The 14,400-nt window shown below is 39.7% G+C and overlaps 1 protein-coding gene across 14 annotated transcripts in view; it reads right to left on the bottom strand.

Annotated features, from left to right (window-relative positions):
* Positions 1-307: 307 nt before the first annotated feature.
* The window catches only part of LOC133527392 (potassium/sodium hyperpolarization-activated cyclic nucleotide-gated channel 2), a 292,754-nt gene continuing 278,661 nt past the window's right edge, over positions 308-14,400 (bottom strand). For 9 of the 14 annotated variants that reach the window (XM_061864361.1, XM_061864362.1, XM_061864363.1 and 6 more), the window contains 8 exons: positions 10,010-10,173; positions 9,662-9,804; positions 8,181-8,318; positions 6,729-6,830; positions 6,161-6,310; positions 5,854-6,072; positions 4,645-4,909; positions 308-3,984 (listed from right to left, as the gene is read on the bottom strand). In XM_061864361.1, the coding sequence (XP_061720345.1) occupies positions 3,359-3,984; positions 4,645-4,909; positions 5,854-6,072; positions 6,161-6,310; positions 6,729-6,830; positions 8,181-8,318; positions 9,662-9,804; positions 10,010-10,173 (1,807 nt within the window). In that variant the 3' untranslated portion in view covers positions 308-3,358. Of the gene's footprint in view, positions 3,985-4,644; positions 4,910-5,853; positions 6,073-6,160; positions 6,311-6,728; positions 6,831-6,870; positions 7,160-8,180; positions 8,319-9,661; positions 9,805-10,009; positions 10,174-14,400 lie in introns of those variants that run through there. The other 5 variants (XM_061864375.1, XM_061864364.1, XM_061864365.1 and 2 more) reach the window with 5 other exon arrangements.

Raw genomic sequence — 14,400 nt, 5'->3', positions numbered from 1 at the left:
TTTACCCTCAAATAAATTGCCTATGTCTAGTTTAATTACCTAACAGCGGCTAAAAAGCTAGCAAAATATGCCCACTCTATGTAGGAACTTACTTTGGTTATATCGCGGAACCGCGATACGAAATGCACACGAATTTTATACAGAAATGAAGCTTAAGAAACGTACAAAATCTTAAGTACATAAAAATATAAAATTTTGCTGTGTTCATTTAAATAAATGCATGTCAATATGTTACCGCCAAGGAATGTTTTTCATATGAGACGTGTTTGATTGAGATGGAAAAGGTTAGTTTAATGAAAAACGTACACAGTTTTCTTCATTCTTTAATGCATTTTTTCTCTAATTTTCTTGACAGCGATGAGCACTTTTGGTGAAAATAGTTAGGTACCAGAAATCAGTAAATATACGTACGTATAATAATATGTGGGTATTAAAATAACAGTTTGGATTTAAAACAATTATGTATAAATTCTCTTTTATACAGTAAGGTAGCTCAACTTCACAATAAAAATAGATCTCTTCTATAAAATTTATAATCATTTACAAAAGCAGTAATAATGCCAGTTAAAACAACAGTTAAATGCTCTGGGAATTAAAACGCAATATGTATTTATACTCTTTTAGTTAAATTGACAGATATTCACTCTGCTAAGACCAATTGTATAAATATCTTACGAGTACAAAGTAGGTATCTATTGGTGTTAGTCGCCAAAATGAGACCTAGGCTGCGTTCTACAAGTAAGCTACTGCGCATTGGTTCGTCATTCATTATCTATATTTTGGCTAAAAAGTCAACATTTGCAAAACCGTCTTTACAAATTGTCATGACACTATAAGAATAGTCAACGACGTTACTTTCCGAAGCGCGCCCTCCAGCGTTCGGCTCGATCTACCCGCTCCTACGATATGTTGCATTTGTATACTAATTATTGGGACTCTTAAACATATCATTAACTTAGAAGCGGTCACATTAAGTTGCGTCTAGGGAGCGTTAATGAAACCACTACGTAAATATATATAACGCTAAAGTGATCGTTGTCAGCAAAAAAACAGCGTCCGAACTCTAAGCATTTCCTCGAGTTCCACGTACAAACTTACACAATAAAAGCGACTTTGCGTGTTCTCATTCTGCGATTAAACAGCACTATTCAGTCCCGTTACTAATTAGGCACTGCCGCGTTGCTAAAATCGCCAAATGTGATCACGTGCGTAGGAAGCAAGCGCTTATGCCAGAATAGCTTTGTATTTTATTAGTATAAACATGACAAAGGCGTAAGCGCCTACTTCAAAGCCCTTTTGTTGTGATTATCAGATTACCTATTATCAGAGGCAAATAAATAATAAAGACTGATAATCTCAATATAAAGTCGGATGCCCAATATGCCAGATGGCACCATTTTGCGCAACGCCATCTAGGTATTCAGCTCATTGAGAAATTACGATAGATGAGTTTTAACTTATGTCTGACCCTTTTAAGTGACACCATCTACGTCAATGATGTGGCACCCGACTTCTAAGTCTTTAATATTTACTTATCTTTGCTTGTACTGTTACACAAGTTTAGTCTATTTGAACTACGCAACTGGTGCCGATGGGTCCGTGAGCCGGCGGCTGGGGGCGCAGCAGCCTTCGCTGCTCTACGAATATCACAAAACGTAGTTCAATCGAATTTGTTATCGCTCCGGCCTACTTATTTCTACGAAATGATCTCTATCGATAATAAATTATTTACCCTAGAAGTAAAAACAAGTTGTGAAGTGCGAAGGCATTGCGACGGCGACGGCCGCGGCGCGTCGAGAGCGATTACGGGCCCGCTCTTGAAAGGAACTGTTGCAATTGAGGTACTTGGAGATTTCCACTTGATATTTTCTAGATGTCATGCTCGGGGGCATAAAAAGTAAATACGATACGAATGTTGCCCAAAAAAATATTTTTAGGATTGTATTATGCTTATAAATTTTGCCGATGTTCTTGAGGCAGTAGCGATATCTTAATTTTCTTAGTTTATAATTATTAACCAATATACGAATAGTATGGTTCGGTTAGCCGCTGTTAGTGAACAGTACCTAATGTCTTTGAAGGTTTTCTTTGCGATGATTTCGATAAATAGTGTGATACGCTACAATAAATAGTTATTGTATGTACCTACGAATATTTATATAAAAAGCACGTCCGCGGTTGATCACAATAGATTTCTTTATGCTCGATCAGAGTGTCAATGCTACAATAACAATGCGTATTATTGAAAAATTATATCAAAAAGTGGCGATATCCAAGTGCAGCACTGCAAAGTGACTTCCAAGATCATTACCGTTTTTAGTCAGAAAGGTTTATGGTTGTTGAAGTGGTCAATCAATACTTATGGTGGTATTACGCAAGCGGTGACCATACGGCGTGACACACAAATTAAAGGTTGCCGAATGCTGTCGATTACCAAAAAGATGTGTTTATTGTCCTCTCTGGCTAAGCACTAAAGTTCAGGCCCGAAGTGCCGCGTCGCGATCGCACCGAATAATTGACTGGGCCGCCGCTCGGCGCTCCCGTCCCACCCCTCCGGTCCTCCCTCAAAACAAACCGCGCTAAAGGCGAATCCTCGATAATACAATATTTACATAAAGAAAGGATTTCGAAAATATCCGAAGCGCTACTGATTCACCTCTAATTAGGAAACCGAGAGAATTGTCTTGCGCTAATTATATCGATTATCGGTAGAATGACTACTTATAATTAAAATGAAGAAAGCAAAGTGTGTGCTATTGGAATCGCGCGTGGGGCTCCGAGGCTTCCGAAGCCACGCGGAATTTCCGCGGCCCTCCGGTCGCTTCGTGAGCTATTTATATTTATAAACAACTTCAAATACTATAATCATCTCCGAATCGTGAACAACAAGAACGTTTTATACACTTTGAACGTTCGCTTTCCACCGTTTATTCGGCATCCGTCAACAATAGAGGTCTATTTCATACGTCAACAAAGCATACAATAGTGATATCTTTACATCTCAGTCTAGTCTATATAATTATTTTCTCTTTTAATGGCAAGGTATCTCTATAAAGATTCAATAGTATCATTCTTCAATATATAACAGGTATATCTATACAATCGGAATACGTCGCGTATTTGCCGATTCCTCACAGCGTCAATGATATAAAATTTAACCTAAATTATAACACAGGAGAATTAAGTATAAGATCACAAAATGAGATTCAGCGGGCGGCGCCTCGCGGGCGCGCCCGGCGAAGTCGCAGCTATAATACTCGTGTCTACGCTACAACTAGCGAGTGTCGGCTCGCACTAAGCCTAGTATTGCTATCGGTCGGCGCTCGGCGGCCCGCGGCCCCTAGCAGACGGTGCGGCGTCAGGGCGCTATGCCGGCGTCGGACTTGTGGAAGGCGGCGGAGGCGGACGTGAGCTGCGGCTGCTGCGCTGAGCTGAAGTCGTGCTCGGACTTGGGTCGCGGCAGCGCCGCCGCCACGCCCAGGCCGGGCAGCGCCACGCCCGCCATGCGGCACGACGCCGCCTGCAGCGGCTGCAGCGCCAGCCCCAGCGAGCGCTCCGACAGCCGCGCCACGCTGTCGTCCGACAGGCTGACGTGCTCGGCCTCGGCCGCGAGCGCGTTCACCACCGCGTTGATCGTGTTCCCCTCCGATGTGGTGTCGTCCTCGCGGTGCGCCACGAGGTTGGGGTTCTTGCCGATCTTGTTGAGTCGCTCGGCGGCCACGCTCTCCATCGTGCGCCGCATGAGCGGGTACTGGTCGAGCACGGCGTTGAAGTGGTCCACGGACAGCGAGAAGAGGTTGCAGTATGTTTCCGCGCGGACGGACGCCACCCGCCGCGCGTTGGTCAGCAAGCAGATCTCTCCGAAGTATGACCCGTCGGAAAGGCTTGTTGCTACTTCGCCGTTCGCCATTACTATATCTACGATTCCTTCTTGTATGAAGTACATCTTGTTTCCAATTGTTCCTTCTTTTATGATGATATCGCCTGAAATAGAAAAAAGAACAAAGAGGTTAATTAAAGAAATACAGGTATACCCTCAGTAATATTATAATATATGTAAGTTACTTTACGGAGTATAACTTGCTGTTTAGTGTCAAAGTGACATGTGACGGGTGCGAATTTTATTCAAGATCAGTTGAATAAAAGCAACTACCGAACAACGTCATGCTCTACGAGCAAAATCATCATTCATCATAGATTTGATGGAAGCCATATTTTAAAAGAAGAAAGAACTATGATAATAATTTTGTTTTGATATGTAATTAATATGATGTTCTGGGTAAGGCTATTAGTAAGAAAAAATATTTGCTAAGATGCTATTTTTAAATTACCCAAGGCCTAGATACTTTACTTTGGAAACCTTTTTGGTTATTGAGCTCTGCTGTGGCTCATTTTATTTGACAATGTGAATGTGACTTTATTTTGTGACAAGTGGAGTGAGGGTCTTTTCATTTAAAATAACATATATTAAAATTCTAGTACACATTTTAGTAGTAGTGATATGTGTCTTCGTGAGCGGTTCCAGAGGATAAGAAACTTTTATTTCAAAATGGTTAAGGTAGGTCCGACCTACGGCAATGTTTCACGTAATAAGCGTGTAGGAGAGACGCTAAAAGCTTTTGACTTAATAACAGTCGTCCTTACCAGGTTGGAAGACTTCGTAACGTAGCTTAGTGACGACGTCGGACACGAAGTTAGAGTCTGCGTTTGCGAAGAACGGCACAGAGGCCACCAATGATCTGCAATTGTAGTTGATGACGTCTTCTCGGAGCTTCTCGCTCAGCTCGCCGAGAATCAGCTCTTCGTCGAAGAACTTGCCCTGGTACCGGTGCTCGAAGTATTCTGTGATGCGCTGTCTCATCTCACGCGGCAATTTTCGGTAAGCCATGTATTCTTCTACTTGTTTCACCTGAAAATTAAAAGGAAAATATTAGACATGGCACTAAGACTATATGGTACCCATACCGAATATATGATGTCTCACGAAATATCGTATTCATCATCCCTTGCAGTTGATTTGGAAAAGCATAGTGCATTAAATCCAAAGATACATTCACAGGCTTCACACGATATAAACGGTGCATTTTTTCTCATGCAATTTCTATGCCCTTACTACGAATCTCAGCGTTCTTCTGTAGAATATTTCTCATTATATTTCCCTTGTGTTACAGCTATCAGGTACGTCACGTTAATTTTGAGATTGTTCTTTCCGAGGTTCGCAGTAAGTTAGGGATTAGTAGAGTAGCACCAATAAGATCTAAGAGTAAGTATAGAATTATTATCCCTATATCATAAAAAAAGTATATTAATATAAACAGAAATGAAAATGAAATTGTTAGAAAGACCCTTGGAAAGAAAACTGTTTTGAACACCCGTTAATGATATATTTATGATATGATGGATTGATTATTTATAACACCAGTTACAGCGATATATAGGTAGGTATGTGATGAATAAATGCGAGTGTGGCCTGAGTTAGACTAACTATATAATATTCGAGAATAGTCTGTATAACGACATTGACACACGAACATCTACTCGGTACTCACGTCTAATCTCTGAAACAGGTAATGGAGGGTTTAGTAACTGGCAATGGCAATGTTGAAAAGATTTGCAGGATGATCATTTTAAATATGAATGGTTTTGTGATTTAAGTATTAATAACATAATGGTATACATTAATAAAATGCGATTTTAAATGAATTAAAATTTGTTTTTAGTTCAACACAGCATTAGCTGTAGGTGTTCATAACGGTTTCAAGTTTCCATAGCGCAGGGACTTTAGGTCTCCAAATCTGTAAGGAAGAAAGAGAGTAAAGAGTAGTAGTTAGTAGTGTCAGTTTTATGAAATACCTTTTCTCTGTATTGTCTGCGGGAAGAGTCCAGGGACTGGATGAGGTTGGTGGCGTGGCCGAGGAACAGAGCGTAGCAGGTGGCGCCCGAGATCATAGACAGCATAGTGAGCCACATGTCAGTAAGTGACTGCGGCGGGAACCGTCCGTACCCGATGCACAGCATGTGTGACATGGCCTTAAACAGTGCCCACGAGTACTGTTCCAGCCAAAATGAATCCTGCATGATAGACATGAACAAGCGATGGTTACTAAAATATTTTCAGAATGTTTATCGCGAGTAAAAATAGAAGCTTAGTGTTTGTTACCTGCAACTCGTTTATTGCAACCCAAGAGTTCGCCGGGAACCCTTGCAACATAGGAACCAGGAATTGAAGGCATCCGGACCAGTGGCCGATCAACAACATCATGCAGATTAAGTTGAATATCCGCATGAACACCGATGCCATGTTGAGGAACTGCAAAGAGAACAGAAAGATCAACGTTGTTCCATAAGTCAGCTTCGCCTCTAAAGGAAGCCGTGCGGACTGCGCGCGACAATGACGCCCGAGGTCAAGCATCGCGATGATTCTCTACCGATGGATTCGTAAAGTAGTAGTGAGAAAAAAAGTATGATCGCGTGAGACGATTTATGTCGCATGCGTGAGGAGGCAGTCAGGAAGTCGCGTGGCCGTGGCCGCCGCACGGTCGCGAGACCCCTGCTGCCTCGCCGCCTCGCGCGTCCGCCCGCGCGGCCGCCGGCGGGACAGGGTCGGAAACAGAAACGTAAGAGAGGAAGCGAAGCGAACGCAGCGGACTAGGGCGCCGGGCGGCGCCGGCAGCATGCTAAGCGGGCGAACGAGCACATGCGCGCCGGCTCGTGCCGACCCTGGTTACCTTGAAGATCAGATTGCTTTTGGTGTCACCCTTCTTTTTGGCAACGTCGGAGCTGAGACGTCCCCTTCGTTCCGTGCGCTTTTTTTGAAGATTCTGCAAGATCTAGAAAACAAGCGAGAAACACAAGATAGTAGGAAGAGAGCCAGGCGCGCCCGGCGTGAGCGCGGATAGGTTCGGCGGGCAAGGTAGACGCGGAATTGCGGGCGGAGCGGGGCGGGGTACTAGTCGCGTGCGGGTAGCAGCGGACGCGGGGCACACACAGGATGCACTAACACCGAGACGAACAGGACGCGGGCTAGGCCCCTATACTAGCTAGGGGACGGGAGGGCCACGGCATGCGGACGGCACAGCAGCACCTGCGTGACGAGGTCGCGCGAGCCGGTGCTCTCGGCGTCGCTCGGCGCGCCGCGCGGCTGCGGAGCGGGGCTCATCTGCACACAACACCGTCACTGCGAGGACGCCAGTCTGCCTCCACCCTCCCCGTGCCTACTCCACTTCTCTCTGAATCTCCGCTTTGAAACCAATACCCGTATCCTTGAGCTTGTGACGTCGCAACAAATTTTGGATTGGTCTTTAGGGTCTTTATTGTTGCAGCCCAATTCATTACTTATGAATTAATGAAATTAGGTTTGTTTTAACGACATATTGATTTTGGCCGTTCTAGTTTAACACTATGCAAGCAAGTTTCTGTAGGTATTTATGTTTGACTTTTAATTTTTGTTCATTTTTGCCAAGTAAAAGTTGAAGTGTTTTCGAACTCGTGTGTCCAATTGATCGTACAGTTGGTGGTATGATTTTTGTGGTTATATTAAAATCTGTAGTTTGATTTACTAGCTTTATGGGAGCTACATCTATTGGTCGCGTATTCGGCGTCAGCGCATCTTCTAGAGGCTCCGGAAAAGCGGCAACAAAAATATATGAAAAGTTTTGCAAATAATATTGTCATGTTGGCGAGCGATGGACGGGGATCGTCGACGGATGCTCGAGGCGCGGGCGGGTCGCGGGGCGCGGCGGGGCCGGGGCTCGGGCGCGAAGAAGTGAGAGAATAGACGTCACGAGTGAGAGCGTGCTCAGGCAGAAAGAAGCTTGCAGAGAAGCAGAAGAGAAGTGCAGAGCGGGACGTGGGGCGTACATACAGTGGGGGGCGGGATCGATGGTATAATACAGGATTACAACACTCCATTTACTTGGGACTACTACTGGCTAGAAAATTTTAAAATGTTACTCATTAACACATTATATTATATCTGTGCATTTAAACCAAATCGTTAATTATTATACATTTTATATTAAACATTTTTTAATCCTGAATTAGGCTTGCATTAGGCTGTTTAGTGATGTCGTGTTAGTAAATGTGAGCGTAATGTGTTAGAGCAGTGTTAGTAGGTAAGTAGTAGAAAGTAGGCACCCATAGGTACGAGTACGTGTGGATCAGTAGAGATGATGGCTTACATATACTTCCTCCCATTGCGAGACATAGCGGACCAGCCTGGACAGCCGCAGCAGCCGCACCAGGGACAGCAGCTTGGCTAACCGGAGTATCCTTAGTGCACGACCCGCGTGAAGAATTTGAAAGCTTTCACTAAAGTCCTGTCAACATGACCAAAATAATTCAAATGCCAGTATTATTGCAGGGTGCCCGAAGGATAAACAGAAACTATCTTAGGGGCACCCAGGAAACCACTAGGTGGCAACGTTCTTTATACAGTTTGAAGTGTACAAGACATGCAGAATTGCTGATATCGAAGGAGTAAGTATCAGCCAAACAAAAGTGCTGAAGCATAACAACGAACATGTCATGTTACAGTTATGGTTTGTTAATTTACATTCAAAGTTGCAGGGGACCACTGATGGGTATTAGTGGAGGGCATCATTCTGCTCATTTACACGAAATTGTTAGTAAATACAACTACATAGTTTTGTGCGATGGTTCAAGAAAAATATTTGTATCAGAAAGGTGACTTTGGCACACTTTTAAAGTGTCCTATTATGAACAAACAGTATTTATAATAAGAGACAATTTTAAGCAAGGTTTTAGAGTCAAATATCAATAGAGCTCATTTACTTATGAGCTTCTCAGTCTTGTTCAAAACTACTTTATTAAAGAGATCAATTGAAAGAAGTATTACAATTCGGTCGTGTTGTTATGAAATAAAAATAATTCAGCCATATATATTTATTGGAACAAAATACGAAAACTACAATTTAACAGTAACTTGATAAATAGGAATACTAGTCCAAAACACTTAAAACATGCTGTGTATGAAAAAAGGCATGTAGGTATAAATAAAATGTTATACCTCGTAGTAATAGGAAAAGTGGAAATGGCGTGCATGGTACCATTAATAATTGTATTTGAAGTAGGCAGAAATATTGTCAAAAGTAAAATTATAGTATAGGTACAGGTACAATAGAATTTTATAAAGTGCACAGTTAGAAAATGTAAAATATATCCAGCCAGTGCACTGTCCGAAATTGCTGATTTTTAAAGAAGGATTCCATAACCAATAGAAAAGGATTGAGTATCCCATACGATCCAAGGAATGCCAAGATAAACCAGACCACCTAATGGGACGAAGAGTAGAAATGCTTCAGACAGGAAATCATATGGGTTACCAATGATGCGTGCAGACAATAAAAAGGCGTGGACAATATTGAAAATATGAAGAAATATGTAGTTGATACTGAATCTATAGTGATTCAATCAAACCTTTATTGTTCTGTTAAACCTTAAAACGAGATATTATAAATCGAAACACGGTGTCGCCTTGGAAGCTCTCGTGGCAGTTGGGCAAGGTCACAATTAGAAACGAATATCGAAACAACAAAAATAAAAATTCTAATGGAACAAATGCTGAAACAGAATATCAAAACAACATAAAAGACAGTTAAAACTACAGTAATAAGAACAACACGGCCAAATTGCAACGTACGTTTACCTGATTGAAGATCAAGAATATATAATCTAGTGGTATACTAGAGATGAGGTCAAGGAAGAACCATGTCCTCAAATAGTGCTTCGCTATTAACTTGGGATCTAATATCACTTGTTCTGCATTATCTTGCTGCATTATTCCTGAAATAGAACAAAAAAGCTATTTTTGGAATCTGCTTAACATAACTTGAAACTAAGAAGAAGATCTTTCTCTCAAAAGTTTGTCCTATATGCAAGCTTTTTAAATTGTCGCTTTAAGTTTCAAATGATATCGAGCATTAAACCTACAGGAAAATCGTGATAATTTTAATCGTGATTCAATGATTGTATAATAATCAGTATTTACCTGTCCTAAAATTAACAACAATATCTATAAGGAAAATTGTGTCCGAGAGACAATTGAAGGCTATCCAGCGCGTGCTGAGGTCGTCGTTGAAGAAGGAGATGGCGACGGGCAGGATGATCAAGTTGGCCACCAGGAGCAGCAGCATACACAGATCCCAGTAGAATCTGAAGACAAACAATATACACTATGAGATACTTGATAATAAATATTACATAGAGAACACGTGGTAAACTTCGCTCAAAGTAATGAATTTGATTGAACAATTCATCGACTTAGGTATAACCAGATAAGTTTAGCAGTTCAATGCATTATGAGTGGAGTCCTGGAGCCAAAACCGACAACGTACTAGTATCTATGTGGAATTTCTTATAAGATATTCTAAAGTTTGTCAATAAACTTTCAGCGATGACGGCTCAAGTTTCAAGGTTGCATAAACTATGCAAGCAAAATATGTCACTTGTGAAAATTCGCATGTAAACTATATGCGATTTTAAACAAGAGACATATTTAGAACAGTATACCTACTTATCTCTTTAAGTAAAACAGTCATCATGACTAGGTATTTACATATGTACATATTTACATGCTAAACATCAATTTTAATTGTGAAGCGCTGGCGGCCTAGCGGTAAGAGCTTTCAATCCGGGGGTCGCGGGTTCAAACCCCGGTTCGTACCAATGAGTTTTTAGGAACATTTGATATTTACCTGTCACTTTTCGGTGAAGGAAAACATCTTGAGGAAACCGGACTAATCCCAATAAGGCCTAGTTTACCTTTTGGGTTGGAAGGTCAGATGGCAGTCGCTTTCGTAAAACTAGTGCCTGCGCCAATTCTGGGGATTATTTATCAAGCGGACCCCAGGCTCCCATGAGTCGTGGCAAAAATAGCGGGATAATGCGAGGAAGAAGAAGAAACATCAATTTTGTGATTTCATACTTCTTTATAAATTTGGAGAATTAAGCGAAGTTCTTTTAGGACGCGTCATGCCTTATTTTTTTATAGATATACTTATGATTTTTATAAGAGATAATAATAGTACACTATGATAGAAGTGTGCTCCGTTGGTCGTTACACTCGCGGCGATAGTGTGCGCGCGAGCTGAAAGCGAGCGGGCTATAAGAAAGCCGATGCCGATGCGTGTAATGACCAATCCACACGTGTTTCTTACGACGATTTTCAACACACTTGCGAGGATAAAAGTAAGGTACGAGATTGAAAACATTGATTATATCACTATTGTATACAATAAATCTTGATAAGTCAACTATTAAAATAGAAATTCAGTCACCGGAGATTTTTAATAATTTCACTTATTAAGCCAATGTGGTTACAAAATCAAAATATCTTTTACTAAAAATCTTTGGATATAGTAGAAAAAAATCGAAAATATGATATTTACAAAAACATTTTATATCTCGAATATAGAAATTCTGATATTGGAGATATTCTTATAATATTACTTTTGAAGCCCATAGAGTTAAGATACGAGGCCATGTGGTCATAAAAAAAAAACAAAAGTTATTTCGAACTTAGGTTATATTTAAATAAAATAGATAAAAATATACTGAAAAATTGGCTCATTGAAGTCTTTTGTTTTATCCTTGATCTTATCTTCTTGAACGTGGCGAGACGCGTTGATCAAATTCATTATAGTCGACTAAAGCGTTTCGCAATGAACATTATAGGTACATATAGTGAAGAGTATGCAATTATAGTTTAGTTTATGCAGTCTTAATTCAACCATTAATATGAAATGGACGAGTAAAAACACTACAATAAAAGTATTAACATACATTACCGCGCTAGTTCGATAATTAGGTATAACTTTAGCGCATAAGTTCGATAATTACATATACATAATGAAAAAAGCACGCGGGTTTAGAATTATAGGCGTAAAAGCGGTTCAATAAGCTTCACATTACTAGCAAGTGTGTTGAAAAACAGATTCGACGTTGAGGGAACGATAAAAAGAACTAGAGATGTTTGTGGTGCAATTTTAGTATTAATATGGAACCATTGTAATATTTTTATGTCTGCTCACGATTTGCGATAGTAGGTACTCCAGGTAGGGTATAAGAGGTAAACATTATTGTTGTAAGTTGAGGCAGGATCGCATGTCGGTACAACGCTACAATGCTCAGCGCTACAAAGACACAATGAACACAAAATGATCTCATCGGTCATTTTATTTGATTACATGATTTGTGATCACTGATCTGACTCACAGTGCAAAACTGCAACTTGCATGTGGCTTTTTGTTTTCGGTAAGTACTGTATGCAATGTACCATTTTTTCTGAAGGTAGTATAGTAAGTAATAAAATACTGTTGATTTTACTAGTCTGCGCGGAAAGAATGTATGGGGTCTCTTACATTCCACGACTCCTCTCTCTTCTCTTTCCACACACCAGCTTTTGGATCGCCAAATATCAATTACCTATACCTACGTGGAAATAGCATTATTTATACAACAGATGTAGGTCACTATAGGTTTAGTACCCCCCCTCGGCTTTATGGAACTAGGTTACTAGGCTTTTATATTTTTTAAGCTTAGGTATGTCGTAATCGAATTCCTTATGATTTTACCTGTTTTGGAATTACAGGTATTTGTAAGAAAGTTTGTGGGTAACTAATACTTACACTTAGTTAGATCATAAGTTCTGTCACAAAGGTTTTGATCGATAGAGTGTAATACAAGGCTTATTAATAAAAAATGCGATGATTTGAAATCTTATTTTATACTGACCAAAATGTAATATATGTAATTCGTTTAAAATTTAGATCGCGTTTTTATTTATTTTACCACTTGTTTACTTTGGGATTGTCGTTAGACGCGAATACGCGGCTGGATTGTGAAAAATTATACTTTACAAAAGGGAGTAAAACCAGTGTCCCATTATTATAGGCACAATTATTTTATTGAATGAACCTACTTTATTAGAACGTTATTTTATCACCAACATTTAGTTCTCCGACAAGGCTGTTCTTCAGCTTGGGGTACTTTTCAGTACTCAAATTTTTGACCGCCATCCAATACGTACAGTTGCATTTTTGGCAATCTAATACACATGAATTATATATCTTAAGAAAGATAAAAGGTCCAGAAAAATAAATAAATAAGGAGGATCATAATCACCTTGAACAGTTCGCGTATTTTTTTTTCCATGGCTTTTTATAACATTATTCCGAATATTATAAGTACGTAGAATTATTGAAAACTTAGACAGCAAATTACTTACGTTAAATTATATTGTAAGTAATTCAGCATTAAATAAACTTTCAACCCATTTATATAAATAATAAGGGATCTGTACCTATAGTCTTTTTAATATCAGTCAAAAGTCCTTGCATATCTAAATTGAAGTAGATAAATAATATAATCGTGAAATTATTTTGCTTTCAAAACAGGTAATTTTTTTACTATAATGCTGCTTAGGTCTAAATAAGTTCATTGCTTCACCATTTCGTCAAATTGTAAGAAAGTGTGCCTTTGATTTGCAACAATGAGCCGGAAAAATCTGCACAATATGTCAGCGACTTTCTTCAACATTTTACGAGGGAAAATAAATCTTAAAGGTACCTTTATTTTTATCCGTTACAGTGCCGTTTCGTAAATCATATACAACGTCACTCAACATTATAAATAGGGATACAAGGGAGAACCGAGAACCAATAATGAAAAAGTAAGATAAAGAACTGATTAAAAGGATTTTAAAGTTCAAAAGATATTTCCCAAACGGAGTGCTTTTTGCCTTTGACTATTTCAAATGGAAGCTATTTATGTGGCGTGAAATTCAACGAATGCGCCTTGCGGGATTCGTTTGTACGAATGGTTAACGTAGGCAGCCTACGTTGTCTATTTCTGGAATTATATAGAGAATTGCAATTAAATCTCACTCCATAAAAACTATTTTTTATAAAGCAAATCTTCACGACACGAGATCTTTTGTGAAACGAGTACCTTCAATTTCTAATTAAAAAAAAAGAGTAAGTATTACCCTGATGATTTGTATTTTATAGGTATGCATAGTTGATAAAGATAGTTTCACTACTTATGTACCTACCTAAATAAATCACTTGGTTTACGAGTAGTAAGAACCCAAAACAGTGTTTGAAGCAGTGTCAGCAAATTCAAATAACTAACTGGTGTATCTATTTTAGCACGTTTTGAATAAGTTATTACTTGCAAAGTGATGTCAAAATTTACTATTCTACCTCTATAAACTTTGGACCGGTTTACGAGTTTCTAACTATCCTAGGCTATTAACATTTTGATAATTAGATCTGTAATGAGTATTTCAACACTTGGTATATGGGTCTGTGCCAAATTACATCCTATTTTTGGCACGCCTTTTTCATTGTGTGGGCCAATGGAGTTTGCAACTCCTTTTAG

The sequence above is a fragment of the Cydia pomonella genome, chromosome 18, assembly GCF_033807575.1.
Source record: "Cydia pomonella isolate Wapato2018A chromosome 18, ilCydPomo1, whole genome shotgun sequence".
In the NCBI taxonomy this organism is placed as follows: domain Eukaryota; kingdom Metazoa; phylum Arthropoda; class Insecta; order Lepidoptera; family Tortricidae; genus Cydia; species Cydia pomonella.
This window is presented reverse-complemented; position numbering and strand designations above follow the sequence as displayed.